Source organism: Caretta caretta, chromosome 18 (genome assembly GCF_965140235.1).
Source record: "Caretta caretta isolate rCarCar2 chromosome 18, rCarCar1.hap1, whole genome shotgun sequence".
Taxonomy (NCBI): domain Eukaryota; kingdom Metazoa; phylum Chordata; order Testudines; family Cheloniidae; genus Caretta; species Caretta caretta.
In genome coordinates this window covers 15,574,513-15,601,311 of record NC_134223.1, presented here as the reverse complement: position 1 = coordinate 15,601,311, position 26,799 = coordinate 15,574,513, and the positions used below count along the sequence as shown (strand labels likewise).

Sequence of the window (26,799 nt, the reverse complement as noted above, 5' to 3'; positions counted from 1 at the left end):
GACAGCAAAGACAGGCAAGCAAATAGTCAGTAGCCAGAGACAGTACAATGGGATGACTGGAAAGAGGACCAACCCTGTGACAGGTGTGGCCCAGAGATGCAGGCTGTAATTTAGTCCTTAATCCATCTCTTTACTTGATGTAATGGAATTTACAAGAGCAAGGAATGACTGGTGTGAATGAAGATTTTCAGAATTAAACCCACTGGGCGTTTTGCCAAAGCCAGGACTGAATAAATCCGTCGTAAAGAGTTTGGGATTCAGATTATGACTCTCTCATTCTCAGTTATGCTGGGCCATAGGTGGGCATGGCACTTGGTTGGCCCTGCAAAACCTTCAGATGCTGGTGGCCTCAAGGGACCAGGGTGATCACAAAGTGAATTTTTGGCTGATGTTTTTATTAGAAGTCAGGTCTTCCACCTTGGGAGGCAAGAGTTTAAGTGCTTGGCCCAGTCCTGGGTTCATACTGTTTGTTTTGTGGCCACTGGCCAGTCTCCTGACACGCTGGCAAATATTTGAAAACAAATATGTTTATTTGTTGGCTGAAGGATACAGTTTATGGGAAACGCATTATTATAGAGGTGTGAGACTGTGCCCCCAGCTCTCCCACCCAATTCATTATTCCAGATAAAAGCCATCTCTACTATTGTGAAGTCAGCTGTAGCCCATGAAAGCTTGTGCTCAAATAAATTTGTTAGTCTCTAAGGTGCCACAAGTCCTCCTGTCCTTTTTTCCTGTGTATACTTGACAGCACATGTAGGGCTTAATTCTGCCATCGTGCAGAACATACATGCTCACCAAAATAACCTGTGTGCAGTGCAGAGAGAAGGGGTCCACCTGACACCCCCTCCCAAAAAAATAATCTGTGAAAAGGCTGGTGCTTGCCTCGGGCCCCCCTATGCCAACAGTTGTGTAGGGCATTTGAGGAGCAGGAATGATGTTTATATAGAGACCCTATTGCCCCATCAGTGGCTTCCACGTGTCACTCACTCACTGGGGCGTGACCAGTCCCCCTCTGTGCTGATCCACCAAGGAGATGAGTTGTTACAGCCCCCAGCTACAGCACCTTGACCTTTTAGCTCAAGCTGTAGCAGCTCCTGCATTTAGCTCTGGAAATCCCTGGGGCGCTTGCTCGGCGGGCGGCCATCATGTATGCACACCCCTCCCGCTGCACCATTTATTCACGTCCCTCCCAGTGGTGGTTTGTGCAGAGGGTTACGTGGGGGTGTGTTGAATACATTTGAAGCTGCTACTCCTCCTTTATTCTCACAGGCAGATTTTGTGGCTAATGGGTGGGAGCTCTTCTTGTTCCTGTGTGTGCGGGGGAAGCAGTTAGGCAATCGAGATTAAGAGCGGGAGACTATTCAAAAAGCCCGACTTCCCAGCAAGGCTTTTGAATCTTATGGCCTGCCACCCTACAGTAAAACCTGACTTGGGTCCAGTCTGCTGCAGTCCCAGCAGGCTCTCCTCTGTCTCTCTGAACTGATCAGAATTGTAGCTTTGTGCATGGAAGACCCCAGCACCAACAGAAGTGATATTCTGTCAGCCAAGTCACACAGGAGAGAGATTGTAGGTTTCTTGCAGTTGTTCAAAGTCTAAGAACTAGGTCCTGAAAATTTCACTGGGTGCTTTGCCTGAGCGTAAGGGCTGCTTGTGAGGAGCCCATGAAATGCATCACGGCAAGGGGTTTGGGGTTTGACATACATAGACCAAGTGGCCTACGAGGATGGTGGTGTGAGACCTTAGGTCAGTTCAGAGTGACGGTCTCTCATGGCAGGCAGGGACTGTGGAATGTGCAGGAATATGGACTGAAGGGACTGCAGACGCAGTACTCAGCTTTAGCAGACAAAAGAAGTAACGTGCTGCGCAGAAGAGAAACTGACTGAGTCACATGCATCGTTTCTATGCTTCCAAAGGAACCATTGGGATTCTTGGCTAGGGAAATGGTGGAGATGAGGAGGGTTAAAGTTGTAAAATGGGGGTGAATCCTGGGGAAACCACCAAGGACTCACAGGACCCACCTCTTCAAATACCCTCTGCACTGACTATATTGTGTTTTCTGTGAGATCAATTATATTGGGGTGGGTATATTGTGTATTGCTAATATGAAACTCCCAGGGGAATGGGTGGCACTCAATATTGGTGTACTATGAATTTTCATGATATGGGCCAAAGTTTTAAAATCGGGTTCTCTTCCCCCCCACACACACAAATATTAGTGTACACAATTAATGGAAATCAAGTATTTATATGTCTAACTGGCATTGATTGTGCCTTTTTAATTTTGCTGGGGCAAACAAAGAGGAAGTGACACAGTAACGGGTTTTTCAAAATCGGGTCATACACACACATTCACGCGCTCTCTCTCTCTCTCACTTTCTCGCTGCTATCAGTAATGGAAATCCTGTCTCCTAACTGTTTAAGAAGCAATTGTCACTAATGTGGTGAAATCTCCGAACACTATGTGCCAAGTAAACTAATCAAGGATCTCTAGGAGAACATTATCTGACCATAGTTCTGAGGAGCTTCTTGGTCAGAGAGCATGCAATTTCTTTAACAAGCATTGGCTAACAAAAGAGGAAAAAAGAAATCTTTTCTAAACCTTAAACATTAAGGTCCCACCATTTATTGCACAAACAGGGCTTGATTTTTACTCCAGTTTCGTGCTGCTGCAACCTCTTTGACTTCCGAGAAATTATTCAGCTGTATTATGGAAGAAACACAATGGCGAATCAAGCCCTTGGTGTTTCATCTGCACAGCGCTTGTAACATTATACTCTCAAAAAATGTGTATTCCATCTCTCCTACCTGAAAAGTATGGGGGCCTTTTGATTGTTAAGAAGGGTGGGAAGCAAAGCAAACTTTTCTTGCAGACATTTTTTGTTAAGGCAATCGATGGTGCATCTGCATCATGCCCTGAAGCCATAACATCTAAAAGTTGGGTTTAGTGATCATAATGTTAGTGTGATGTTATCGGTGACTCTGATTTAGGCTGAAGAAGATGGGAAGGGGTTGTTAAGTGGATAGTAGCCCTGAAAGGTTCGTCTTCGTATTTTCAGTTCTCTAATAGAATTGGATCTGCATGCAGATCAGGTACCAGTATAAATACGTCACCAAAGGGGTGTGATTTTTAACCACTATAGTTATTCTGGTACAACCCCTAGAGTGAAATCAGTTATACTGGGATAAAGGTGACTTATACCAGTATAGCTTATTTCCCTTCCAGTATGTAAATAAACTACCGTAATGGAAGCACATTTATACTGATATACCTGTGTCCATGTCTTGTGGGGAGGTTTGTACTACTTTAACAATACGAGTACAGTTAAAATGATGCAGCATTTGTATGTAGCCCTAACAAAACAGAACACTCGAATGCCACATACCATATTGTCACTTTCAACAAAAAAAGCAATCAACCAACTTGATTACAAACTAACAACTTTTTTGTGGACAATTTCTAGCTGTTTAATCTTCACCTTGTATAAACACACTCTCCAAAACAGGTTAGCAGGAGAAGCAATTAATTGAATCAAGGGAATTGATTGGCTTAGAATCCGGATCCTTTCATGCCTGGGGAGGCTGGTTTGAATCTTGACCAGGCCTGTGAATCTTGTCCAAAGGCCTTTTCCCAGTGGTGATCTATTATATGTGAAAAGAGTTGGTGGTCTCTGTCCAGTACCATTCCCTGTGCCCAGGTGTTCACATCACAAAAAGCCACCACTATGTTTGTCCCTCTTATCTGCTGTCCCAGCCAAAAAGACCAAGGAGTGAATGGGCCATGCAGACTGAACTTCATATGTATCAAAATAGAGTTGCCTGAACTGCAAAGTTCAGCTCTGGATCTGGACTTATCCAAAGTTATGGGGTGTTGAGCAATGAGGTTTCCGAAGAGTTTGGGGCCAGTTATGAAGTTAGGCTCTGGATTCAGAGTGGAAATTGCCCAGAACTCGTGTGTCTTCACTCCTATCCAGTGACTTTCATCTATCTCTATCCAAAACTTGGACTGGACACCCAGCCTCTGTTTATTTCCCCTGTCTAAAGAGCATCAGGGTCTTACTGCCTTCACTGCAGCTAGCTACCCCCTCCCAGGTGTTGGAACTAGGGGTCCTGAGGGTGCTGCCACACCCCCTGGGTTGAAGTGGTTTCCATCATATACAGGGTTGAGAGTTTGGCTCAATGGCTCTTAGGACTCCCACTATACAAGTTGTTCCAGCCCCCCTGCCCCTCCCTTCAGACCCAAACTCCTTTTCACTGAGTTTTAAAAAGTTGAGACCCCTGCTTCATCCTTAAACTAGAATCTGGGTGCAACTCATCCTCCCTGCTCTCTTCTTGCCTCCAGTGAAATAAAAACATAGGCCATAAAATATAAAAGGCGTGAGTTTCAGAGGGGCTGAGAATTTGCCACTCTGTTGGCTTCGGTTGAAGTCATGTGTGCTCATTGCCTTTGAAAATCAGATCCAAAAAGCTGGAATAAAGAATGAAAAAGTAAAAATCCAAAGATATTCTCTCAGATCAATTATTTGAAAGCTGCCACTTGAAAGCCTTTCTGCAGCATGCAACATTACATAATCTACCTATGAATAATTCCCTCAACTATCTACATCAGTCAGATATGACCTAGAAACTTAGAAGTGGGTTAACTGCCAGGGGTATAACATATTGGAGGTGGGGGACCCACGAATATGTGTTTCCTAAAGAGTTTCACAGCTTAATACAGAGATGTGCTGGGGGAAAGGACTACGTGTGTTTACAAGGCAGATAATTACTGTGACTCCAGCTGCAATCACACAATATCACATTAAAATAGAACTTGTGATATCTGATACCCTGACGATGCTAATCTGTTCGGGTGAAACCAATGGGAGTTTTGCTATTGACTTCAATGGGGCCAGGATTTCACTCTTTGAGATTTATCCACATTTTTACCTCTGTGTTTACAGTGTCGGTTTACAGAAGGATCGCTAAGGAATATGCTTTCGCCATGGATAGAATAGACTGTACTGGGCAGAAGAGAGAGAGAGAAACCACAACGCAGTCAACCTATGGAACTCGTTGCCAGGGGACGTTGTGAAGGCCGAAAATATAATGGGGTTCAAAAAAGATTGAGATAAGTTCATGCAGGAGAGGTCCATCAATGGCTATTAGCCAAGATGGTCAGGGATACAACCACGTGGTCTGGGTGTCCCTAACCTCTGATTGGCAGAAGCTTGGAGTGGATGACAGCGGATGGATCATTCCCTCTGAAGCACCGGCACTGGATGCTGGGCTAGGCAGACCATTGTTCTGACCCAGTATGGCTGTTCTTATATTCTTATAAGCCCCCATAAGCACCCATTCCCACTAAATTCTTCTCAAAAATACTCCAGGCTCTCCTCTCTGATTTGGTATTTTTATGACACTTTTTTTCTTGCTGGGTTGCCTCCTTCTGCCAAAAGTTCTCCAGTCCGCCCCCACCTCCGACCCCTTGTATTTCACAACAGAACTTCTTCTAGCTCCCAATCATGCTGTTAATGGCAAACTTTTGGTTATCCTAATTACATGCTGCCATTCTATTGCACCTTTTATCTGAAGAGCTCCAATCACTTTGTAGGCATTAGTTAATTAAACCTCACAACCCTCCTGGGTGAGGTAGGGAAGTATTATTCCCATTTCACAGATAAGGAAACAGGTTCAGAGAGATGTTTTATCCCAGGTTACATAGCGAGTCAGGAGCAGAGCCAAGCACAGAACCCAAAAGGGCCTGATCTACACACCCCTGTTCTATCCACTACACCACACGCTCCCATCTAGCTTCATAACAGGGTTTAGTGATGCTGACTTGATACTTCTGGCCCTTCAGCTCTGTTCCATGTGGGACTGTGACTCCGTTTGTATAATATGCCGAAGCACCTTAGCCTCACATACCAGGCTGTTAAAATGAGCCATTACATCATCCACTCACCACTTGGTATGTGTGCATGGGAAGGGAAAGGGAGGGAAGGAGGCAGGGGAGTTGTGTCATTTGCTAGCAGTTAAAATCCAGTTGCAATGTTGCTGGAAGATGCTGCTCACCAGTCTAGGATTTTCTGATGTATTTGATACCCGTGAAAGTTACATGGACTCCATGTCTTTCAGATTCTCTGCCCTGTGAGCATTCTGTGTCTTGGTGGCTCTCCCGTCCCTTCCTCCTTGTCTCCCTAACCCTTTTCTCCACTCATGGCCCACTGTGGAATGGTGGGAAAGTCACATCCAGTTACAGCTCCTTGCCCCTCTTCTCCCACTGCTGCGTCTATCCAGCACAGCTCCACTCACTGCTGAACGGTTGTATTATGACATCGACCACCTTCTTCTTGCTTCCCTTTCATCACCCCTATTCGTCTCATTTGCATGCTGCAACCCCATTGGTTGAAATAAGTCAGCAGGGCAAGAGGTATAATCTATGGGTGCCGACGGGCTATTACATCTCTAGCAGAGTTTTTTCCACTGAACGTTCAGAGCGACATTTGAGATTCCGTGGGTCATGAAACGGCCCAAAATGAAAAGGGAAAACATCCGCGCAGAAGTTTTTGTCACATTTACACAGTTCTAATCTACAGATAAATACAAATCAATATGTGTGCAAAAATTATTTTGGGTAAGAGGCCCTGACCATACCTTTTTGTCTTCTTGCAATACCAAGTGGAACTTGGATACCCACCAATAAACCCACACTGCGTTATTTGATCACAAAGTTCCTGATGGTACTTATAACAGTATAATCAGCGTCTTGTCAATATTCCAAACAGTGGCTAAAGAATGACACAGCTTTTACACAAATAAGATTTATCATTATCAATGAATTGCATCACCAAGCATTTTTTAAATGGAAAAAGAGATGATTTTGTGAAAAAGTTATACTAATGAAGCTTCCAATAATCAAAACAGATATGAGGTTCTCAGCCAATAACATGTACTGGTTTAGCGGACATTGCTTTTGTTTACCATAAAGCATGAGGTGTTTGGCTGCACTGTATCCCTTCACGTTATTTCTGATGATTCACGAGGCCAAAGATCATGTGCTTTCAGACAAGGCTAGAATTGCTGCGGTCTTTGGCTCTGATCCAACTCTCATTGGAAAAATTCCATTTGACATAAATGGGAGTTGGATGAAACTCTGTTTAATTGGCACTTCCTGAAATGTATCATTAATGGGGATGGGCAAACTCGTTTGGCCAAATTTAAAATTCCCTTGGTCATGGTAGGTTGGAAAGTTCAACTAGATCTCAGGGGTTCATGTTTTGCTATGAACAAAGGAGCAGAAGGGACAAGAAGAAAAACATCCGCTGGAAAAACGTGATGAAAAAAACAGAACTGAGAATTGGGCAGCGTGAAAATCAAATACAGAGAGAACCAGATCCTGAGCGGGGATACATTAGAGGAGCTCCACTGAAGCCAACCAAGTTATATCAATTGACACCCATGCAGGATCTGGCCTAGATAGCACAAAGGCAAAGGAGCAGACACACATAATTCCACCCCTTTGGAAGCCAGAAGCAAAACTCCCATTGTCTTAAGTGGAAGCAGGATTGGGCCCCAAAATGAAAAACAAAGCAGGCAGACTACGGAGACCCCAGATTCTCTGTCAGCCATTTGGACTGTTCTCTTGTGCTACCTGGTCTACCATATTTATGGTTTATGGCACATTATAATTTATTTGTGTTCATAGGTGAAATCCTAACTCCAATGAAGCCAATGGCAGTTTGACATTGACTTTTATGGGGCCAAGATTTTGCTCATTGAAATATTTTATAAGTATTTACATGCATTGTAATGTGCTTGTCATAGACTTCATCTACACATTCAAGTGCAGTCTACAATAAATTGTGTTGAGGGTTATTTTATTACTGTTTCCCTGCTACCTTCGCCCACTTAGCAAAGTGTGTTAGTTCCTCAATATAAAGGAAGTTGATTGTAAACTGTATGGGGGCAGGGACTGTCTTTTTTTTTTTATTTACCCTTATTTGTATTGCTTGTTTATACAGCCCCTGCCACCATAGGACCCTGGGCCATGATTGGGACTACAATAACAGTACAGAGTGTGTTTCCTGGCTTTCTGCCTAAAACTGTTGTCTTGTTCTTCCCTTTAAAAAAATTCTTTTGCATTTTGTTTTTTCAAAAATACAAACACATACGCAATTACAAAACACTACATAATGCAAAAGTACTGCAACAACAACTGCAGAACACTCTCTCTAAATGTTGACACCCCTAAGATGTGAATCTTCTTCCTCCTTAATGAAGTGAAGAAACTGTTACCCCAGGGAATTCAATTTAGTCTAATAATTAATTCTATGAGGTCATCTCTGGCACCCAGTCTCTCTGATATCCAGGATATCTAGAGATATAAACAATGGAGGGGGAGGAAGGGACGGAAGGGGACATGTTTTCCCCAGCCCCTTATTATTTCAGCTAATAATACCAAAAATACCAAATTCTAGGACATGAGCATATAATGGCTGTCTGGCTATATCTCCTCCTTGTTGCCAAACACATCCTGATGGCACTATGTTAATATAGCCTATGCGGACCGAGCTGTATCTTTCTCTTACAAGTCTCATGCTCCCTGGATAACATAGAGAAAGGAAGATTTTTTTACATGGGTGTGTGAAAATATGACCAAAAGTATAGAAACCTGAGAAGGACTAAAATGGCTGCCATGAGGTGCGGAATGTGGTCAATAGAGAAGTAAATAACTGAGAGAGATGGATAAAACAATTGTATCTGGCTGTCATATCAGAGCCTCACAGTCTTTAATGTGTTTATCCTCACAACACCGCTCTGAGATAGGGCATTTTACAATGGGGAACTGAGGCCCAGAGAGGTTAAAGGGACTTGCCCAAGGTCACACAGAAAGTCTGTTGCATCTTCTCTTTCTTATTTATATGATACCCCTCACCACGGATGTGAGTCTATGTGGGGAACGTTACCTGAGCAGCATGGGTGTGCAGAGCATGACTGGTAGTATGGGTTAGGAGCAGGGTGAGGGGAAGCATTATCACCAGGATTGATATGGGAAGCTAGTCAGTAGTGCGGATGAAGAGTGTGAAAAGATGTTCATTGCAAGACACATCTGTTTTCACAGCTAGTTAGCAATGGCTTCCAGCACAAAGGCTGGTCTCTTCTCTCTGCAGTTTTATAGCACTGTTGCTGTTACACTTTGAAATGGGGATCTAAATATTTATAGGTCTATTTTTAACATTCAGTTATTCACTTCTGCTCTCTCTAGAGCTGTTTGCTCTTTTATCCTCCTTGCCAGGGTTGCTAAGAAATTAACCAATTTTAAACAGTCCCATTTATCCTGAGACATGAACTCATGAAATAAACTGCAGCGATTGAAGTGTTGATAAGGAGACTCTTCCATTAGTCTGAACACGTACCTGTCTCTGTTTAATACTGGGAGATTCCATAATTACACAGAGAAAGAAGATCAAAGTGTCCCATCCCCCAAGTCTCCGTACAAAGATTACAGATGAACTTTCCTGCTCTTTGAATCTTTTGACACATGATGTTTAAGCATAAGTCCCTTTACCTTTCATTTATTTGTGTATTTTGCATCTCTGGATCGCTAATTATTAAAGAGAGGATAATGAAACAGATCCTCCAGTCTACCCAAGTTATTAATTAAAAACCCCATCCACAGCAGAGGGGCCAAATTCAGGTCTTGCTTTCCCCCATTCAACCCCACCGGAACCAAAATACCAAATGAGGCTTCTGAATTGTGCCTTGCAAATCTTCATGGGCATCTATCTGCACGTGCAGAATCCTATATTTGTGCATCTAAAATGATACTTTGCCTGCAGTTACCCACTTTGAACAAACCGAATCCTGGGTTTTGTATCAAGACAATGGGTTTTGTATCAAGCCCCTAATGTAATGGTTCATTCCGTCCTCCTCCAACCATTAGACGACTACAGTGATCCAGGAGCATTCAGGCAAGCTCCTATGACAGATACATGCATGTTGGTTGGTCCTGCTTTGAGCAGGGGGTTGAACTAGATGACCTTCTGAGGTGTCTTCCTACCCTAATCGTCTATGATTCTACGATTCTGTGTCAGCTCCAAGATATAGAACCATGGATGCCAGAATAGGGGCAACACTGGAATAAAGATAGGTTTGGTAGAGCAAATGGCTATCTCCAACCTGGAGGGCGCTGATTGCTCTGGGGACATTATATTGTCCTTCCCAGAAAGAACCACCACTGAAGTGTCATCTTCGGGACATCCTGGCAATGAACAATGCTGACTGGCTGACACACTGAGCGGTGAGTCTAGGCACCCCTTCTTTTGGCCCTTCACCCTATGAGTTATAGTAACTTAAATTCAGAGTCAGTGGGGCAGAGTCAAAGGAGATGTGTAGGAGGGGTTAAAAGATACTTGTCAGTTAAGTGGGAGTGAAGACTAAGGGAGCCTAAAATGGAGTAATTGGGCCTAGTAAATTACTCCATCTGAGACATCGTTAGACTCATCTCTGAATTTGGTTCATTGGGAACTGTGATCACTCAGGGCCAGGTTTTTAAAGGTATTTAAGCACCTAGTGTGATTTTCAAAAGTATCTAGGCACCTAAAACTGTGTCTATCAAGATGAGGTCCATGCATAAGCACCTCATAATGAATCTTAGCTTCTGCTCTTGACACACACACAATGCCGCCACTCTGTACTCTAGAAAATCTATTATCAGAAGAAACAAAAAGCCTCAGCCGTTGACAACATAGTGTCTGCTTTTTCTACTGTCATAGAAAGAGTGGTCTAACAGATTGTTATCTAAATGCCCTGCCTGTGGAGCCCGAGCTGAAACCTACCTGAAATTCTCATTCACTCCATCTAACTTGTCTAACCATCTTTCTTAAAGATCAAAATCTTCCTGAAGATTACCTCATTATTAACGTTTCCCTTTGAAATGAACTAATATACATTTTACTACCAGTGCATCCATGTGATTTTTAACAATGGAAACATCAGAAGATAAGCTGATTGCTGTATTTATCACTGAAAATGTTGTAGCACTTCAGCCAAATTGCCTATTAATGAAGAGATTTATTTCTTCTTCACCCAAATTTCCTGCTAATGGAGAGGTTATTTTTCTCTCCGTGTTTCCAATTTGCCACTTAAAAGCTTAATTTAAATTATTTCAGTGTCACTAGATGTTTGCCAGTGACAGTAAATTCTAACTTGATTTGTTTCAGAGGCAAGGCCCATGCCCATCTTTTCAGTGTTAATAGGAGGTTGCAATTGTGTACAATACAGTTGCAACCAACTGTATACAACCTTGCATACAAGTTGTATACAACTGTATTCAAGGTTATGGGTCAGATCTTTAGCTGATGTAAATTGCTGTAACTCCATTGGTATTTATGCCAACTGAGGATGTGACCTGATGACTAGATATTGACATTTAAGAGTCAAGGCTCCAAGATTCACCTGTATCCGCTGATGAGGATCCAACCAGCTGCTTATCTCCTTCTTTTGTCATTGACTTGGTTACCTTTTTCCTCTTGCTAGTTGCTAATGTCCCCTTGGAATTTAATTTGGAGTTTGAAGGGGCATTTTCAGCAATTACACCAGAATCATGGATGATCTGGGAAGGCTTGAGATCTATACTGTTCTCCTTCCTATTGTTTTCTTGGCTGGCCTTAGATGTGACTTTTGTTGCTGTCTTTGGTTCTTGGGCTTCCTCAGAACCTTTATTCTGACCCAAATTTCCATCCGGGAGTGCACAGTTACTGCTTTCCAAGTCCGGTTTAGTAAGATTAGTCTCCAGCAGCCTGCTCGCTGCTGACTGTCCCCTGTTTTCACTAGCTTCTGTATCTAATCCCCTTTCTATTTCATCCTCTCTGGTAACATTAGACCCAGTTCTTGGGATGCCCTGTAAATCCACAGCAATTATATGGGTGGTCTCCCTCAATCTGGTCCTGCTCATTATGTCCTGAGCCATGCCTTGGGATCTGGGAGCTGTCTCTTCATTTTTCAGTTGCATCTTGCCTTCCTTTTCCATGCCATCTCCATCATCGTCAGCAGGCTCCTGTTGTACAGTCTCAGGATAGAAGACAGACTTCTTGCCGGGAAGCTCTCTAACCGAAGCCCACTTGTGTTCTGGGCAGTGGCTATGAAGACAACAAACGAGACCTTTCGTTAGAGCACTGACACCAAATATTCTTCAGGCAGTAGGTGGGAGAATAACCTTAGTGAGACAGGCTTGTAACCAATCTTTGAGAAGGAATGGTTTTGAGTAAAAGCAGCAAGCAAAGCGTTTGTTTAAGAAGAGGATGCTTAATTCACAAGGCTTGAGGAACTGAAACACTGATTAGAGCAAGGGGGGAGGGTGTGGAAATAGGCTTTCCAAGCTAGGGTAACAGATAGTCGAAGATAAGCAAATGTTAAACAATTCCTCCAGGAAACCTATAAATGTCACGGCTAAATATACTGTGTAATCTCTATTGTAGAGGCAGGACCAATGGGAAATTAGAGAAGTGTATTGTGTTATGTGCTCCCATTGAGCTAGACATAACATAGGTTGAAAGACAATGCCGAGTTAATAAGGCATCAAAACAGACCTACCTAAAACTTGTTCCTTCTTAAAGGAAAGCTGTGATTTATTGGAGTGAGTGGGCGGGAGAAGCAGGTGAATGTTAAGTCACTGCCGCTGATTCACTGGGTGTTCTTGGTCACATCACAGTGCCTTGTTATGCCTCATTCTCCCCTTTATAAATGGGGGATAACAATCAGAGCTGGGCAGGAACCAGAATTTTTGCTTCATGGGAAATTCTATTATTTTGATATTTGTTTTCTCGTTGAATTGGAATGAAAACAAACCTTTTTGAAATCTCAAGTGAAATAAAATGTAAAAGAAAATTCACTTGGGGTCAATCAAAACCTTTCATGTTGATAAAATCAGGCTGGTTCACTCCAATTTCAACTTTAAAAATATGGAAACAAAAGGTCATGTCAGAATGGAAAACTGAAACACACCATGTCAACAATGTCAAAACATTCCATTTCCACATCCTCAAAATGCTTCATTTCCATTTTTTTTTTCAAAACAAAATTTTGTTGAACTCAACATGTTCCTGCAAAATGTTTCAATATCAACAAAATTATGCAAAAAGAAAAGGAGGACTTGTGGCACTTTAGAGACTAACCAATTTATTTGAGCATAAGCTTTCGTGAGCTACAGCTCACTTCATCGGATGCATACTGTGGAAACTGCAGAAGACATTATATACACAGAGACCATGAAACAATACCTCCTCCCACCCCACTCTCCTGCTGGTAATAGCTTATCTAAAGTGATCACTCTCCTTACAATGTGTATGATAATCAAGTTGGGCTATTTCCAGCACAAATCCAGGTTTTCTCACCCTCGGCCCCCCCCCCCCACACACACACACAAACTCACTCTCCTGCTGGTAATAGCCCATCCAAAGTGACCACTCTCTTTACAATGTGTATGATAATCAAGGTGGGCCATTTCCAGCACAAATCCAGGTTTTCTCACCCCCCCCCCAAACCACACACACACAAACTTGTACATTGTACAAATGCACATTGTAGGGAGAGTGGTCACTTTGGATAAGCTATTACCAGCAGGAGAGTGAGTTTGTGTGTGTGTGGTTTGGGGCGGGGGGTGAGAAAACCTGGATTTGTGCTGGAAATGGCCCACCTTGATTTTCATACACATTGTAAAGAGAGTGGTCACTTTGGATGGGCTATTACCAGCAGGAGAGTGAGTTTGGGGGGGGGGGGCAGGCGGGCACGGAGGGTGAGAAAACCTGGATTTGTGCTGGAAATGGCCCAACTTGATTATCATACACATTGTAAGGAGAGTGATCACTTTAGATAAGCTATTACCAGCAGGAGAGTGGGGTGGGAGGAGGTATTGTTTCATGGTCTCTGTGTATATAATGTCTTCTGCAGTTTCCACAGTATGCATCCGATGAAGTGAGCTGTAGCTCACAAAAGCTTATGCTCAAATAAATTGGTTAGTCTCTAAGGTGCCACAAGTATTCCTTTTCTTTTTGCGAATACAGACTAACGCGGCTGTTACTCTGAAACAAAATTATGGTTTCCAATGGAAAACTCTTTAGCTGAAAATGTTCTGACCAGTTCTCCTAATAACGCTCACTAACGTTTGCCAAAAGCTATTAGATCTCAGGATGGAAATGTGCTGTCTAAACAATAGATATTTTATTATTATTATTTCACGAGTGGCTATTCAGTAGCGGGTTTGAACCAAAACCCCAGGTCTGAAACATCACTGTTGTGTGGTGTTCAAAATCAGAACTCAGATTTTAGGCCTTGAGCCTGTCTCTAGTCTAAAGTGCATCCTAATTTCATGAAATTTTGGATGGAGAGAGAGAAACTGGGTGGTATGTTCTCTTCTCAGCATTATGCACAGGATTTAACTTCCGTCACTGGCATAGCCTTCTGGGAGAGAAATGGTCTTCACAAGTGTCCCAAGGGATCTGAGGAATCACTTGAGCAAATCCCCTTGCTTCCCTTTGAATATTTACCCTAAAAGTCCCACTCTTCCATGACTACCACTCTGGTAGTGTAAAGACTGAGGCTGTAAAATAGGCAAAATTACATTTACATATCAAGGGGTATAAAGGGGACTTGGGGTACAATGAACGTTCACCATAAGGAAAAGGTGATGTTGCCATAATACTCCAGCCAGCATTTATTTAATGCCTTTCATCCCAAAGGACTTCGCAGCACTTTACAAACTATACATTTAAAGATCACTTCATCCCCATGTGGGGTGTGATGCACAGCAGCTTGTAACACTCCCCAGCAGTCTTTAAGACAGGAGGTGAGGAAGGCTAGCTTGTGAAAGCAGGCTGCTAAGCTTGTGAGCTTTGACTCAGCCCAGAGAATGGGCACAGAAGGACTTTGCCACAGTGTGTTTTAGATCCGTTCTTAGACATTCATTCTGAACATTAAAATAACTATGAACCTAGTAGAAACTAATAATGACGATAGTTTCTACTAGGTTCATAGTTTGACACTATTACTCTGCCATTGGATCACATGTATAGCTGATGTAAGTCAGTATCTTTATCTCCACCTTGACTTTAGAATTGCTCCAACCAGAACTTCTGCTTTGTTTTGTTTCTTTCAAAGAAAAAAGTGAAGTAAAGAAATGGAAATTCTAACCTTTGCTCAGCAGACACTAAATGCCGTAGCAAAGCTTTCACTGTCCCCTGTCCTTCCTTCTGCTTAGAAAACTTGGCTTCTAGCAGGGCCATTAAGAGAGCTTCTAAAGAAACCAAACCATCGCGTTATGGAGCAGCAGACCCACACGGCTGTAGAGTGTGGACTGCTTATCTCACTGAGTGGAGAAGGATAGCTTCACAGCAGCAAGTGATGGCTCTGAAACCGAACCTGCCTCTGCTTTATATACACCAGGTTCCAAAGGAGTCCTCCGGCAGGTTCAGAAAACCCTCAGCACTATAAACAAGGGCTGGTCTCCTAGCAACAGCTGCCTAGCGACTGTTGCTAATTGTGGAAGGGGTTCCAGCATTAACATGCAGAGCGACTTCTACAAAGGGGTGTGTTTTTAGATAAAGCTCTGCAGTGATAAAGAGGGCTGCTGTTTGAGTGGGCGCACACGTGTGCACCAGAGTGAGCGCGTGTAGCAGAGAGATAGGGAAACCAATTTGGTGGCTGGAACGCCTGTTGCCTGGCTTGTTTCAACTCAGTCGTCCATGGTCCTCTTCAAGTCTTCGAAAGGTCAGGCTTCACCTGTGCTGCCAGACACTACACCCACTTTCAATGTCACTCAGAAGCAAACAGTAAAAGCTAATTTTGTTTCCTTCCCCCTGCACAACCACTCGCTCGTCACCTGATAAAATTCGACTCAGAGTGGCTGCCAATATGAATTTTGATCACGGTGTACCTGTCCTTCAAGTGCAGTCACTGATCTCATTGCTCAGTGCTCCATCTCTCCTGACTTTGTTAACATCTCTATGGTGATACCTTTCAGTATGTTGCAGTAGGTACAGTTCAAAACAGTCACCGCCCAGGCCAACGACTGACATAGGCACATTCAGATTATGTAACTGTATGCTCAGTATCTGCTTGTGTAGGCAGTCATTAGACTTGCCTGTGCATATGTGTATATGCAGGCCCTTTGGATCACCGTAGAGTCATCTGTCCCAAAATGTTTATCCACAAATTTAGTAGAATAATGTATAGCACTAAAATATTGGGGGTATAGTGGAGGTCATTGGTGTATAGTGTGTATAGTGTATAGTGGAGGTCATTGGTGGTTCTTTGGCTCATGGCTGGTTCTTTCTTTCTGTGCAAATAATAGGTCAAAGAACCAGGAGGCTCAGATTGTTGGGTGCAGGGTGGGCGTTTTATGCCTTAGTGCCTGTGGAACCTAGCCACGGAGCTGGTGTAACTGAGCTCTGTAGAATCACCCCAATTTAGGGGAATCCTCCAGTAGTTTACAGCCAGTGTAGTGGGGACTAGACTGCCTCAATCCCTGCAGCTAGCGAAGGGGCATGGCCAACGTAAAAGGGAAGTAGCCAGGGCTTCCCTCCAATTTGCTGATCCAAGGCTGCTCTTTTGGTCACTCAGGGGCATTGTCAGCTGATGTCATTTACAGCCTTCTTCAGGCTGCTCGAACATGCTGGGGGGTTGGCCTGGCATGTGGCAGCCCTAGGGCTGGGGAAGTGCAAAAGTGAGCTTTACATCAGGTTTACGCGCACACCCTTCTAACCTGCACTAGGTGCTCCTTGGACCTATTCAAGGATCTGATCTGGAGAGCGTTTTGGAAGTTAGAAGTTCTACCTGTACGTATAGATGAACGATAACAGTGGCTTTTCCTTTGCAATGGCACAGGGGAGTTTTGCCTCAGCAAGGCAAATAAAATCCCAAGGATAATATTTATATCAAGGGGACTGGGTCCTCAGCAGCTATAAATCTGCATACCTCCACTAGAGTCAATGGTGCTTCACCAGTTGACCCCATCTGAGGCTATTATACTCTATTGTTGTCCAAGCAGAAGCAGGTAGTTCATTTCTCTTGGTTGCAATCATTGAAGACCAGAATTAGTGACTTTGCAAAATGCAATGAAACACTGGTGAAATGAACGATTGGTAGAAATTAAATGGCTCTTGGAGAAAAATTAAGCATTTACATTTTTTAAAAAATCATCATAAGGTACTCGTCTCCCACAGGAAATTAGGATTAAAAATAACAAAAGCCTCCAACCCTGCTCTTCTAACTGCACTTTGAAACATTCTGGGCTAGGATTCAATATGTGGTGGTGGTCATGAGGTTCGCTGGCATTTCTGAATGAATTTCCGTTGAATTTCAAGTCATAATTTATGGCCTATTTATGCAGCAACAGCTAAGTTGCATCTTTCGATAGCAACCAAGTTCTTTGAAGTCATAATAACACCTTTGAATTTGAATCCCCAGATAAAGCACAAGATACTGCAGGGTGAGACGTCAGAAAGGGGCCAATGCAATATCTCTTGGTGGTTTTGCAAAATTACACAGCAGATACCAGCTGAACAGGAACAATAGCTTTTTGGTTTAGCAAATGCTGCTTATAGCATAGCACCAAACCCCGACTGATGAACGTGATCAAAAAGCACTGGCCCCCAATCTGAATTCCACAGAACTGCAGTCACAAGTTGGCCTCCAGGATAGACTGCAATGAGTTAACTAACCGAGGTAGCACGTGCACCTCTGCTACTAGGTTGGAGCCAAATTCCACACTTGGTGGGAAGCTAAGGAAACCCCTGGCTAGCACAAAAAGACTTGAGGGAGAGACTTAGAGACAGGAATGTGTTTGGTGATGGGGGAGGATGGGAAGAAGCTTTTATACAAAAACTAAATCTACTGGCCCGGCCATACTGTATGAGTCCTTTCTGATCTAGTGTTTGGTCAGAGCTGGCTTGATCCTGGATTGAAGGAACCTGTGTTTATAACCTCTCTGCTGCCATAAAGGTGAATGTCATGTCACCAGTTTAACACTGAGGGCAAGTTCACTGGAGTGCAAAGGGGAAAGTCGATGGTATTGTGCCCACTTGTGCTGGTTGTGAATGGGGCCCTATAGCTTCACTGCATGGCCAACCAGGAGAAAGACTGGGCTAGGAAGTCCTCAGGGCACTGGCCAGAACTAACAGTTTCTTGGGGTTTTCTGGGGCCTCTAGGGAACAATGTTCTGGTGGAAAGGAGGGGCCAGGCTGTGTATCCTGATTCTAAATGAGACAATCCCTTCCCCAGACTGCCTCCAAGTAGCCTCAAGGCTGCTCTAAGCTACACCGGTTTGTCACACTCCCCTAGGTGCTGGTATGCCAGCCAAGAAAAGCCAGTGAGCAGCCAGCTCCTCCCTCCCTCTTTCTCCTTCCTCTGGCATGACCCATCCCCGGGTGCTTTGAGGGGGAGCAGGGCAGTGATGTTCTGGAAGCTCTCAGCCACACAATGATCTCCCAGGGGTTGGATTCTTTATTACCCCTTTGCAATGCTAGAGTGGAATAAAGGGGTTGCAGCGTAAGAAAGAAATTGGCCCAGGAAGCAGGGCCCTGGGATAGGAAGGGGCCCTTTTCTCCTGTCACGTTTAAGAACAGAATTACACCAAAACCTCTGGCAAGTGACATGGGAAATGTCTCAGGACACGCTTTGATCCTGAGATTGCCAGCCTCAGGCATCCCAGGCTGATGTGTACTGTATAGATTAATTTCAGGTTTCAGAGTAGCAGCCGTGTTAGTCTGTATCTGCAAAAAGAAAAGGAGGACTTGTGGCACCTTAGAGACTAACAAATTTATTTGAACATAAGCTTTCGTGAGGTACAACTCACTTCATCGGATGCATGCAGTGGAGTGAGCTGTAGCTCACGAAAGCTCATGCTCAAATAAATGTGTTAGTCTCTAAGGTGCCACAAGTCCTCCTTTTCTTTTTGTATAGATTAAGAAAGCCAGTGATGCTTGCCTGACACAGGTGCCTAGGAGCCAAGTTTCAATGGACTTGAAGTGATATTCCATGTCTCCGTAGGAGGGAGAGACAAACCGGTAGGAATCAAAGATCTGCAGTCTGCCCCTTTTCCACCTGGCCCCAAGGCTGCGCTCACCGGCCCCCAGCCAGATCTCCACGTGGACAATGTCATGGAATTGCCACCTTCCTGCAATGACAAGGAAGTGACTCCCGCATTTTCCAAAGTTGCCTTTAAAATGGCATTTGGGGAGGTGCTGGGCTGACGGCCCTGGAGACTGTCTATCCATAGAACTGGCCCTGACAGACGGTGTCACTGTTCAGTCAGTGTGTCTTGCCCTGACCAGAAAAGACTACCTTTGCTGCTGAGAGGACAGTTTAGTCTCCATGTCTATTCAGTCATTCATCCCTCCTCAGAGACTGCCCCCCCGCCCCAAAGAACTCCCAGGAGGAAAGCCAAATGGATTGGGGCTGTCTGTGATGTGAAAACCTGTCCAACAGGCTCAGAAAACTCATGGCATACAGGCCACCAAACAGCTGTCCAGTAATAACAACTTCAACTGACAACTTTTTGTGAAATTCTCACAATTGCACTGCAAATTTGGAAAGATATGGCTGAAAATCTCCACACAAAAAAAGCACCTTTCTGGTCTAGTTCCATCAGGAATTGCAAAGATAGTCACAAGAATGACCAAAACCAGCCCAAACCACATCTTCAGAATTCACAAAGTGTTCATTTTAAGTTTAATTCCAGAAAGGTGTAAAAATGTGGGAGGGTTATTACTTCATTTAACCGGGATCATTCAAATCCCCAAGTTCACAGCCTTGTGTGTGTGTGTCTAGCCTTGTGTGGTGGCTCATAGCTACTCTAACAATCTTGTATACTTCTCTCTGAGGTCAGCTGGATGGGGGATACGCATGGGGGGGTACATATGAGGATGGTATGTATGGGTACGGATGGATGAACGGATATGAAGGGGGTGGAAGTACATATGAGGATGGATGGATGGATAAATAGAGGAGGTACAAAGGGGATGGGTGGACGGATAGATATCTTTGTTGACATTACGTTCTGTGTCGAAGTACGTTCCTGAAATGAAGATGAGGTCTCCCGGCTTCATGTGCTCCTCACTGGGCAGAGTGATGGGGAGTGTGTCATACTGATACGCCTGGTTTCCTGGACCCATGCAAAAGCCAAATTCCGATTTTAAGTCATGCACCACCTGCCGAATCAGTCCGCAGCAATCCAGGAAGAGCGGGGATTCGTACTCTGGAGCCGGGGAGCAAGGCAGTAGGTGAGCAAAATGACAAAGGAACCTCCCTTTTTATCCAGCAGGAGGACAGGAGAGTCGCTTTGGTGAGAGAAGATGCAGCAAGAGACAGCTTTGCACAATAATTCAGATTTGTCTAGGGGTAGGCACACCAACTTATATTGTTCTTCTGTCTGCCAGGAGCTGGGAATGGGTGACAGGGGATGGATCACTTGATGATTCCCTGGTCTGTTCATTCCCTCTGCGGCACCTGGCATTGGCCACTGTCAGGAGACAGGATACTGGGCTAGGTGGACCATTGGTCTGACCCAGTAGGGCCGTTCTTATGTTCTTAATGTGGATAAAACTATAATGCCCAGCTATGGGCCTCAATGCCATGCCCTAGAATCTCCGCCCATTTTGGAAACCAAACCTGAACTGGACCTTTTGGCAGTTTCGGTATTTTTTTCTCCTCCATTGTTTCTGATTTGTGTGGCCTCTGCATTTCAGGATGGCACTTGCAATTGGAATAGGAAGTGCCAAAATACTACCAAGATGTCTTTTTTTCATGGTATTTCCAGCTTGACTGGAAATTGGAAATAGCAGGAATCCCATGAGATTTCCAGCCCAGCTTTGCAGCTCTAAGAAGTTAGGATATGCTGGATTAGGTCCGGCAAAATCACCTGAACTGTTGGACGCTTATAACTTCTGGACAAAAAAGGTTCACGCGTTGCTAGTTTTATGGCCTCACCAAATCCACAGGATCTATGTAGATGTTTCAGATGTAATGTGGATTATGCGGAATTGAAGCTTTGGAGATGGCTGGAAATTTTTCTTTTAATTTTTTTTAAAATGAAAAATGTCACTTTCACCTACATTTAAACATTTTGAAAAACATTTAGGAACTTTAAACAACTTCTTGCTGGCTACTTTTGTTGCTCCACTCCTCTCTTGTGTCCCTCTGAGAAATGTGTCGTACCAGCCAATGTCTGGTCAGTAGAATTGCTTGGGGTGAAAGTGCAGAATTTGACCTTTTTAGTCCTCTGAGTCCAAAGGAATCAAAGTTCCTAGATGGAGTGCCTGATGGTAAGTGTATGTTAGTCTAGGGATGTCTAAGGGAGCATGTGTCAATGGATAATGCACTGGGGTGTGAGTCAGGAGACCTAGATTTTATTCCCAGCCCTGCCACTGATCCTGGGCAAGTCACTTCACTGCTCCGTGCCTCAGTTTCCCCTTCCACCTTTTGTTTATTTAGATTCTAACCTCTTTCTCTAATCAGGTATATGTACAACTCCTAACACAATGGCCCCCTGATCTCTGATGGGGCTTCTAGGTGCAACCATAATGAGGATGATGATCATAATAGCGTCTAAACTGGGGTAACATGAATATGGAAGGGCCAAATTAGACACCCTTAATCTCACTCCTGACTATGGCTCTATGTCCTTTATATTTTTTATTTGAACGGCCAAAGAAGAGACGTTACCATTCATTTGTGGCCTAAGGAAGGCATGAACCGTCAGTAGGTTATCACCAGAGACAGTAATGACAATACCTGCTCCATCAGGGAAAAGGTGAATGGGCTGAAAGGGTCTGCACCTACTGCCCGGCTCGTGATACTTCTTGGCGTAGGGTACACCTGTGTAACTCTTTGCCTGCTCGAGAAACTTCATCCGCAGCTGCCACCGGTAGTCCTGAAGTCTGCTCTGTACGGACAGTTTCTTCCCTCGGAGCATCTGCAGCTCCTCCTGAATCAAAACACAAGGAGGAAAGGAGGAAAATCGGGCAGCAAGCCCTGTCTGTTTTTTCTCAAGACAAAACTTTTTTTTTTCTTTTTCTAGAGAGGAGCGAGCAAAGTCAGAGAAAGCCGGAGTCTGGCCCAAACTCAATTCTAGCTCTGGCTTGGCCCTGCATCCCCGAGTGAGGAGGTGCCAAGCCAGTGTGAATACTCTGGCATTTCTTCCTGGAGGTCACAGTGACCTTCAGCAACATTCTCTGTATTTTCCTGTTCGTGCTCGATGTGCCTGATTAGCTCCAATGCTCGGCTCACACAGACCAAGCCGGAACCTCGCCCTTGCTTTACCTTCCAACTTCCTGGTTTACACATCTCATGGCCAAGCCGCCTACATGTTACAGAGTCATATAGGAAAACCATAGGCTGGAAGGACGGCGGTGCTGCACCCTATGATATTGCAAATACTTCCAGTAGGTGCTACTCCTTCTAGGAAGTAATCCCTAATTGTTAGTGCACAGGAAGGACTGAGGGTTCAGGATTTCTGGGTTCTGACTTGAAATTCACTTTAACACCCTGTGCCTCAGTTTTCTCGTATGTAAAATGAAGGGGAATATATACCTTCCTCCCAGAGTTATGAAGGCAGGTTGAATTAACGGTCAGTAAAGTACTTAGAGACCCTGTACTAAAACATGCTATAGAAGTGCAAGTACTCTTCTATACTAAACTATACTTCTTCACAGATCTAGAGTACTGTGTATAGATACAGTGAAAACAGCAGGAAATTGCACCATCAAAAAGTTCTCGGTGACATGAAAAGCTGCAAAAACCAAGTTTGAGTAATTTGTTTTCAGAACGCGATAGAGTGGTTGCCTGATGTTACATTGTTGCTTAAGAAGTTTATGGTTGGAATGTTTCTACTAAAATATCTGTCTATGTTCCCCAAAAAAGTCTTACAAGATCTAGTGATGCAATGACGGCATTAAAGAGAAGTATTATACTCTAGTTCCACATAAGATATATCCAGATTTATGTAAGGAATAACACACCCACCCCAGCATATACAATAAGGTTATAATGCTCTTTCAGGATTCTCTTTACTGTAAGCTAAGAGCACTGTACCAAATACAAAGAAAAAATCAAAACAGATAAAATAAATATTAATAAAAATATTAAACTGCATAATTATTTGAAGGATTCCTTTAAAAAATTAAAATAGGACTGATGAATTCACACTGCTTTGCACTTACACAGCACTATTCATGCGGGGACTCAACATTTTGTACAGAAATGAGCTTCCCCATTAAACACAGAGACAAAGGTACAGAGAGAGATTAACCAATTTGCTCAAGCTGATACAGCCAGTAAGTTGCAGAGACAGAAATAGGAGCCAGGCATCGCGATTCTCCGCCTTCTGCTCTAACCATTTGATGGACTGACTTCATTAAATAGATTAATGAAGGCAGCAGGCAGTCTGAGCATCCTATGGTAATTTTTTCTGCTGGGAAAGATGACGCCTGTCTATGAGCAAATCTCCCCTGGAAATATTATTGCTTCCCTCTATCGAAAGATACAGCGCTGGGAGGGAAAACTACTACCTGGGTAGCTTATGTGAGAAGTCTGGACTGTTTCTATATGATACAGATCATCCTTGTGTTTAGATGAATAGCAATGCTCTATTCAATAGAAACTATACTGAAATGAACACTTAGGGCTGATAGAAATGCACTGAATGACTGAATACCAGCCTCAGCCATTGGGTGACAGTATGGCATTTTCTTCTGATGCGGGCTGCGGGAGAGTTGGACTATCAAGAGAATCTCTTTCATTCAAAGATAGTTTTATGAGCGACTTGTGATGGCAGCTCATACATTCTGCTTGCCCTGTTTTCTTGCTCGGTCAGGACAGCATGTTTCTCAGGAAACAATGTTTTAATAAAGCTGGCCACAAATGCAGAGTAACAGCCAAGATGTAGCTGGCTCTGTAACCATTTATTATGTTTTATTTTTTTCTAGCACTGCATTTGCACTTTCTGACAGCAGCAGTCTTTCCAGATAATGCCTTTTTTATGAGGTTAAGCACTCTTTGGGTGGATGAAGCCGACCTCTTGGAGGAAGATGAGTGTTTGTGTGGTTAAAGCAGGGGATAGGGAGTAAGGAAGGTCTCCTCTAGCTTTGCCACTGACCCACTGTGTGACCTGGGGCAAGTCACTTTGCTCCTCTGTGCCTCAGTTTCCCCATCTGTAAAATCCTCCCAGGATTTAATTAATGCCTATAAAGCACTTTGAGATGCTTAGTAATTAAGGCAGACTTTACTCTTGTGGCCTTCCAGTAATGAGGAGTGCAGTTGACACCCAAAAGCAAGCTGCATCCACAACTGTTGTGAGCTGTTTATATTACATTCTTATGGGGATTTTCTTCCTTTAGAATATGGTAGCAGGTTTTCAGGAGAGGCTTCTCAATATTCTGGAGTCAAGATTTGAGATATTCGACAGCCAGGGAGTTCAGCAAGCAGCACATATGTGCTTAGCAAACTGTCCCTTTTCGGTATAGCTCTGACATTAGTCTCAAGTGCAACACATAAAGGGAGTGGCCTGATTTGGCCAGAGTCAAAGATTGGGTCCTAAATATCCTCCTAAATAAGGCTATCTGCAGCCAGAGAAAACCAAAGGCAAAGAAACCATCATGCCACTGCTTACATGTGTTTCCTTACATGTGTTGCTAGTACTGGGTCCTGAAAAAAAAGATTCCTACTTGATCTACTGCGTCATACACATCTTGTGATTGTCAGAGAAAGCAAGAGTGCCGCTCATTGAGGAAACAGGCCACTTCCCCTACCAACTCCTTCTCATTGGTCCTGCCTCAGTGCCGGGGGCTGAACTAGATGACCTCTCAAGGTCCCATCCAGCCCGACATTTCTATGGTTCTGCGACTGGACAACTGCATCCCTCGCAACATTAAACTTGGAAATTAGTGATGGGCCCAAACCAAATCTCTGGAACGAAGTGTTGGAGGGAGAGAAAGGAGAGGCCTCAAGTCTGGTTTCATGCCTTGGGGCTGGCTTTTAGGGTAGCTTTATAATGGGTCAAACCAGAACCTCAGATCTGAACACCTTAGAACTTTGGGGAAGTTCAGTTCCAGTCTACTAATGGAACCATCAACCAGGCAAGGATACGAAGAAACCAGCACCACCTCCTTCCTGCACGTGGAGGAAAGATATGGGAAATTCTTCTTATAGCGCTTTTCTTGTTTATAAGGTGCTTCCGCTATAAAAGGATCTTGAAATTCGAGTCTTTGGCGAAATGCAACCCCCTCTGGTGCTCAAAAAGAGTCACACTCTGGGTCAGATAAGTAAGAAGGTCAGAACATTGTACAAGGGCACCTAGAACTGAAGTCACCTTTCACAATTTCATCAAACCACCATTATCACAATGGGCCGCATTTGCCAAAGCACTGAGCACCCTGAATTCTGCTTGAAATCAGTGGGAGCTGTAGGGGCTCAGCACCACTGAAAATCAAGTCTTTTGTGGGTAGAGACATTGTTGTTCAGGGCAAAAGCTGTCTGAACAACAGTGCATGTCCTTGCACCATCGCAGCCCAGTCCAAAACCCAGTGAAGTCAATGGAAAGACTCCCATTGGCATCAATAGGCTTTGGATCAGGCTCTTGAGATGCACAAATCCTTTAACTCGGAAATTCTTTCTCTCTTTCACCTCTCCCTGTTTCTTCTGAACTATGTTTAAGGCTCAGATGAATCTGAGCTTCTGGATTTTCAGCTGCAACTTATGACCCACCAAATCAGTGAAGTAACGTCACTTTCAGCCAGGCAGACCAGCTTAAGCGAAATGAGAATCCGCGTGGCAGCCGGGAAAAGCAAAGCAAACAGCTATTGTGAATCGCCTTTCCCACCGCTCGGGGAGGGGGGAGTCACCTGCCCTGCCTGAGAGTGTCCTGGCAGATACACTTTTATGCCTGTATTCCTGTGTGGTGTATCCTCACAGCAACTGACCTACGTCACCGGCTGCTCGTAATCAACGAGCCAGGGCTCAGCATACAGGAAGCGAGGCTGGTGTCTGCCCGAAAACAAGGTTAATTTCTAGCATGATTCCACTCACCCTTGAGCTCTTCCCCCTACATCAGCTAAGACAAGGTCTCATTACCGCCCCTTCCCTCCAATACACTGGATAATGAAGGCGCTGAACTGCCCTTCTCCTGCAGAAACGGAACAAGAGAGATTTCTCCAGTGATAACTGAGCATATCTGCTTCTCAGCATCCCACTAGCCTCTCGGCCTGCAGGAACACAGGAATTGCCAGAGTTGGATCAGACCTATGGTCCATCTACTCCAGTGTCCTGTTTCTGACAATGGCCAGACCCAGATGCTTCTGAGGAAGGTGCGTGAACCTCTATAGTAGCCGGCAGTTATGGGATAATTTGGCCCCAACCCCTGTTTTCTTGTAACCCCCACTAGTCAGAGGTGGGGCTGCGTAGAACCTTAGGGATGTCACATTGCAGGGAGCACAGTTTTAACCTCGTCTGAGGAAGGTGGGAAGGGTAGAAACAGACACAAAGTTATTAGGGGTGAACCAAAAAACACACCACCAGAGCAGGGCTGAAAGGAGTGCAAAACTCAAGCCATTTTCCAACCATGAAAATTCCCAGATTATAGAAAAGCAGATTTTTAGATGGAGTGGTTTGTGTGTTACTGTTTCAGGAGCCAGGACAAGGCCTATGAAACAGGAAAAGGTATGTATATTTTTCTATCAAAATGAAAATGTTTTGCACAAAATGCATTACTACCTGCCTTCTGCATCCTGCTGGGGTCTTTTCAGGGAGGTGCAGCTGGCAGGACAGTACTAA

The 26,799-nt window shown here is 44.0% G+C and overlaps 1 protein-coding gene across 5 annotated transcripts in view; it reads right to left on the bottom strand.

Annotated features, from left to right (window-relative positions):
- Positions 1–26,799, bottom strand: part of TTLL10 (tubulin tyrosine ligase like 10) — a 165,165-nt gene that overhangs the window by 33,832 nt on the left and 104,534 nt on the right. For 3 of the 5 annotated variants that reach the window (XM_075121039.1, XM_075121040.1, XM_048825116.2), the window contains 2 exons: positions 21,766–21,958; positions 11,437–12,119 (listed from right to left, as the gene is read on the bottom strand). In XM_075121039.1, the coding sequence (XP_074977140.1) occupies positions 11,437–12,010 (574 nt within the window). In that variant the 5' untranslated portion in view covers positions 12,011–12,119; positions 21,766–21,958. Of the gene's footprint in view, positions 1–11,436; positions 12,120–20,029; positions 20,998–21,765; positions 21,959–26,799 lie in introns of those variants that run through there. The other 2 variants (XM_048825117.2, XM_075121041.1) reach the window with 2 other exon arrangements.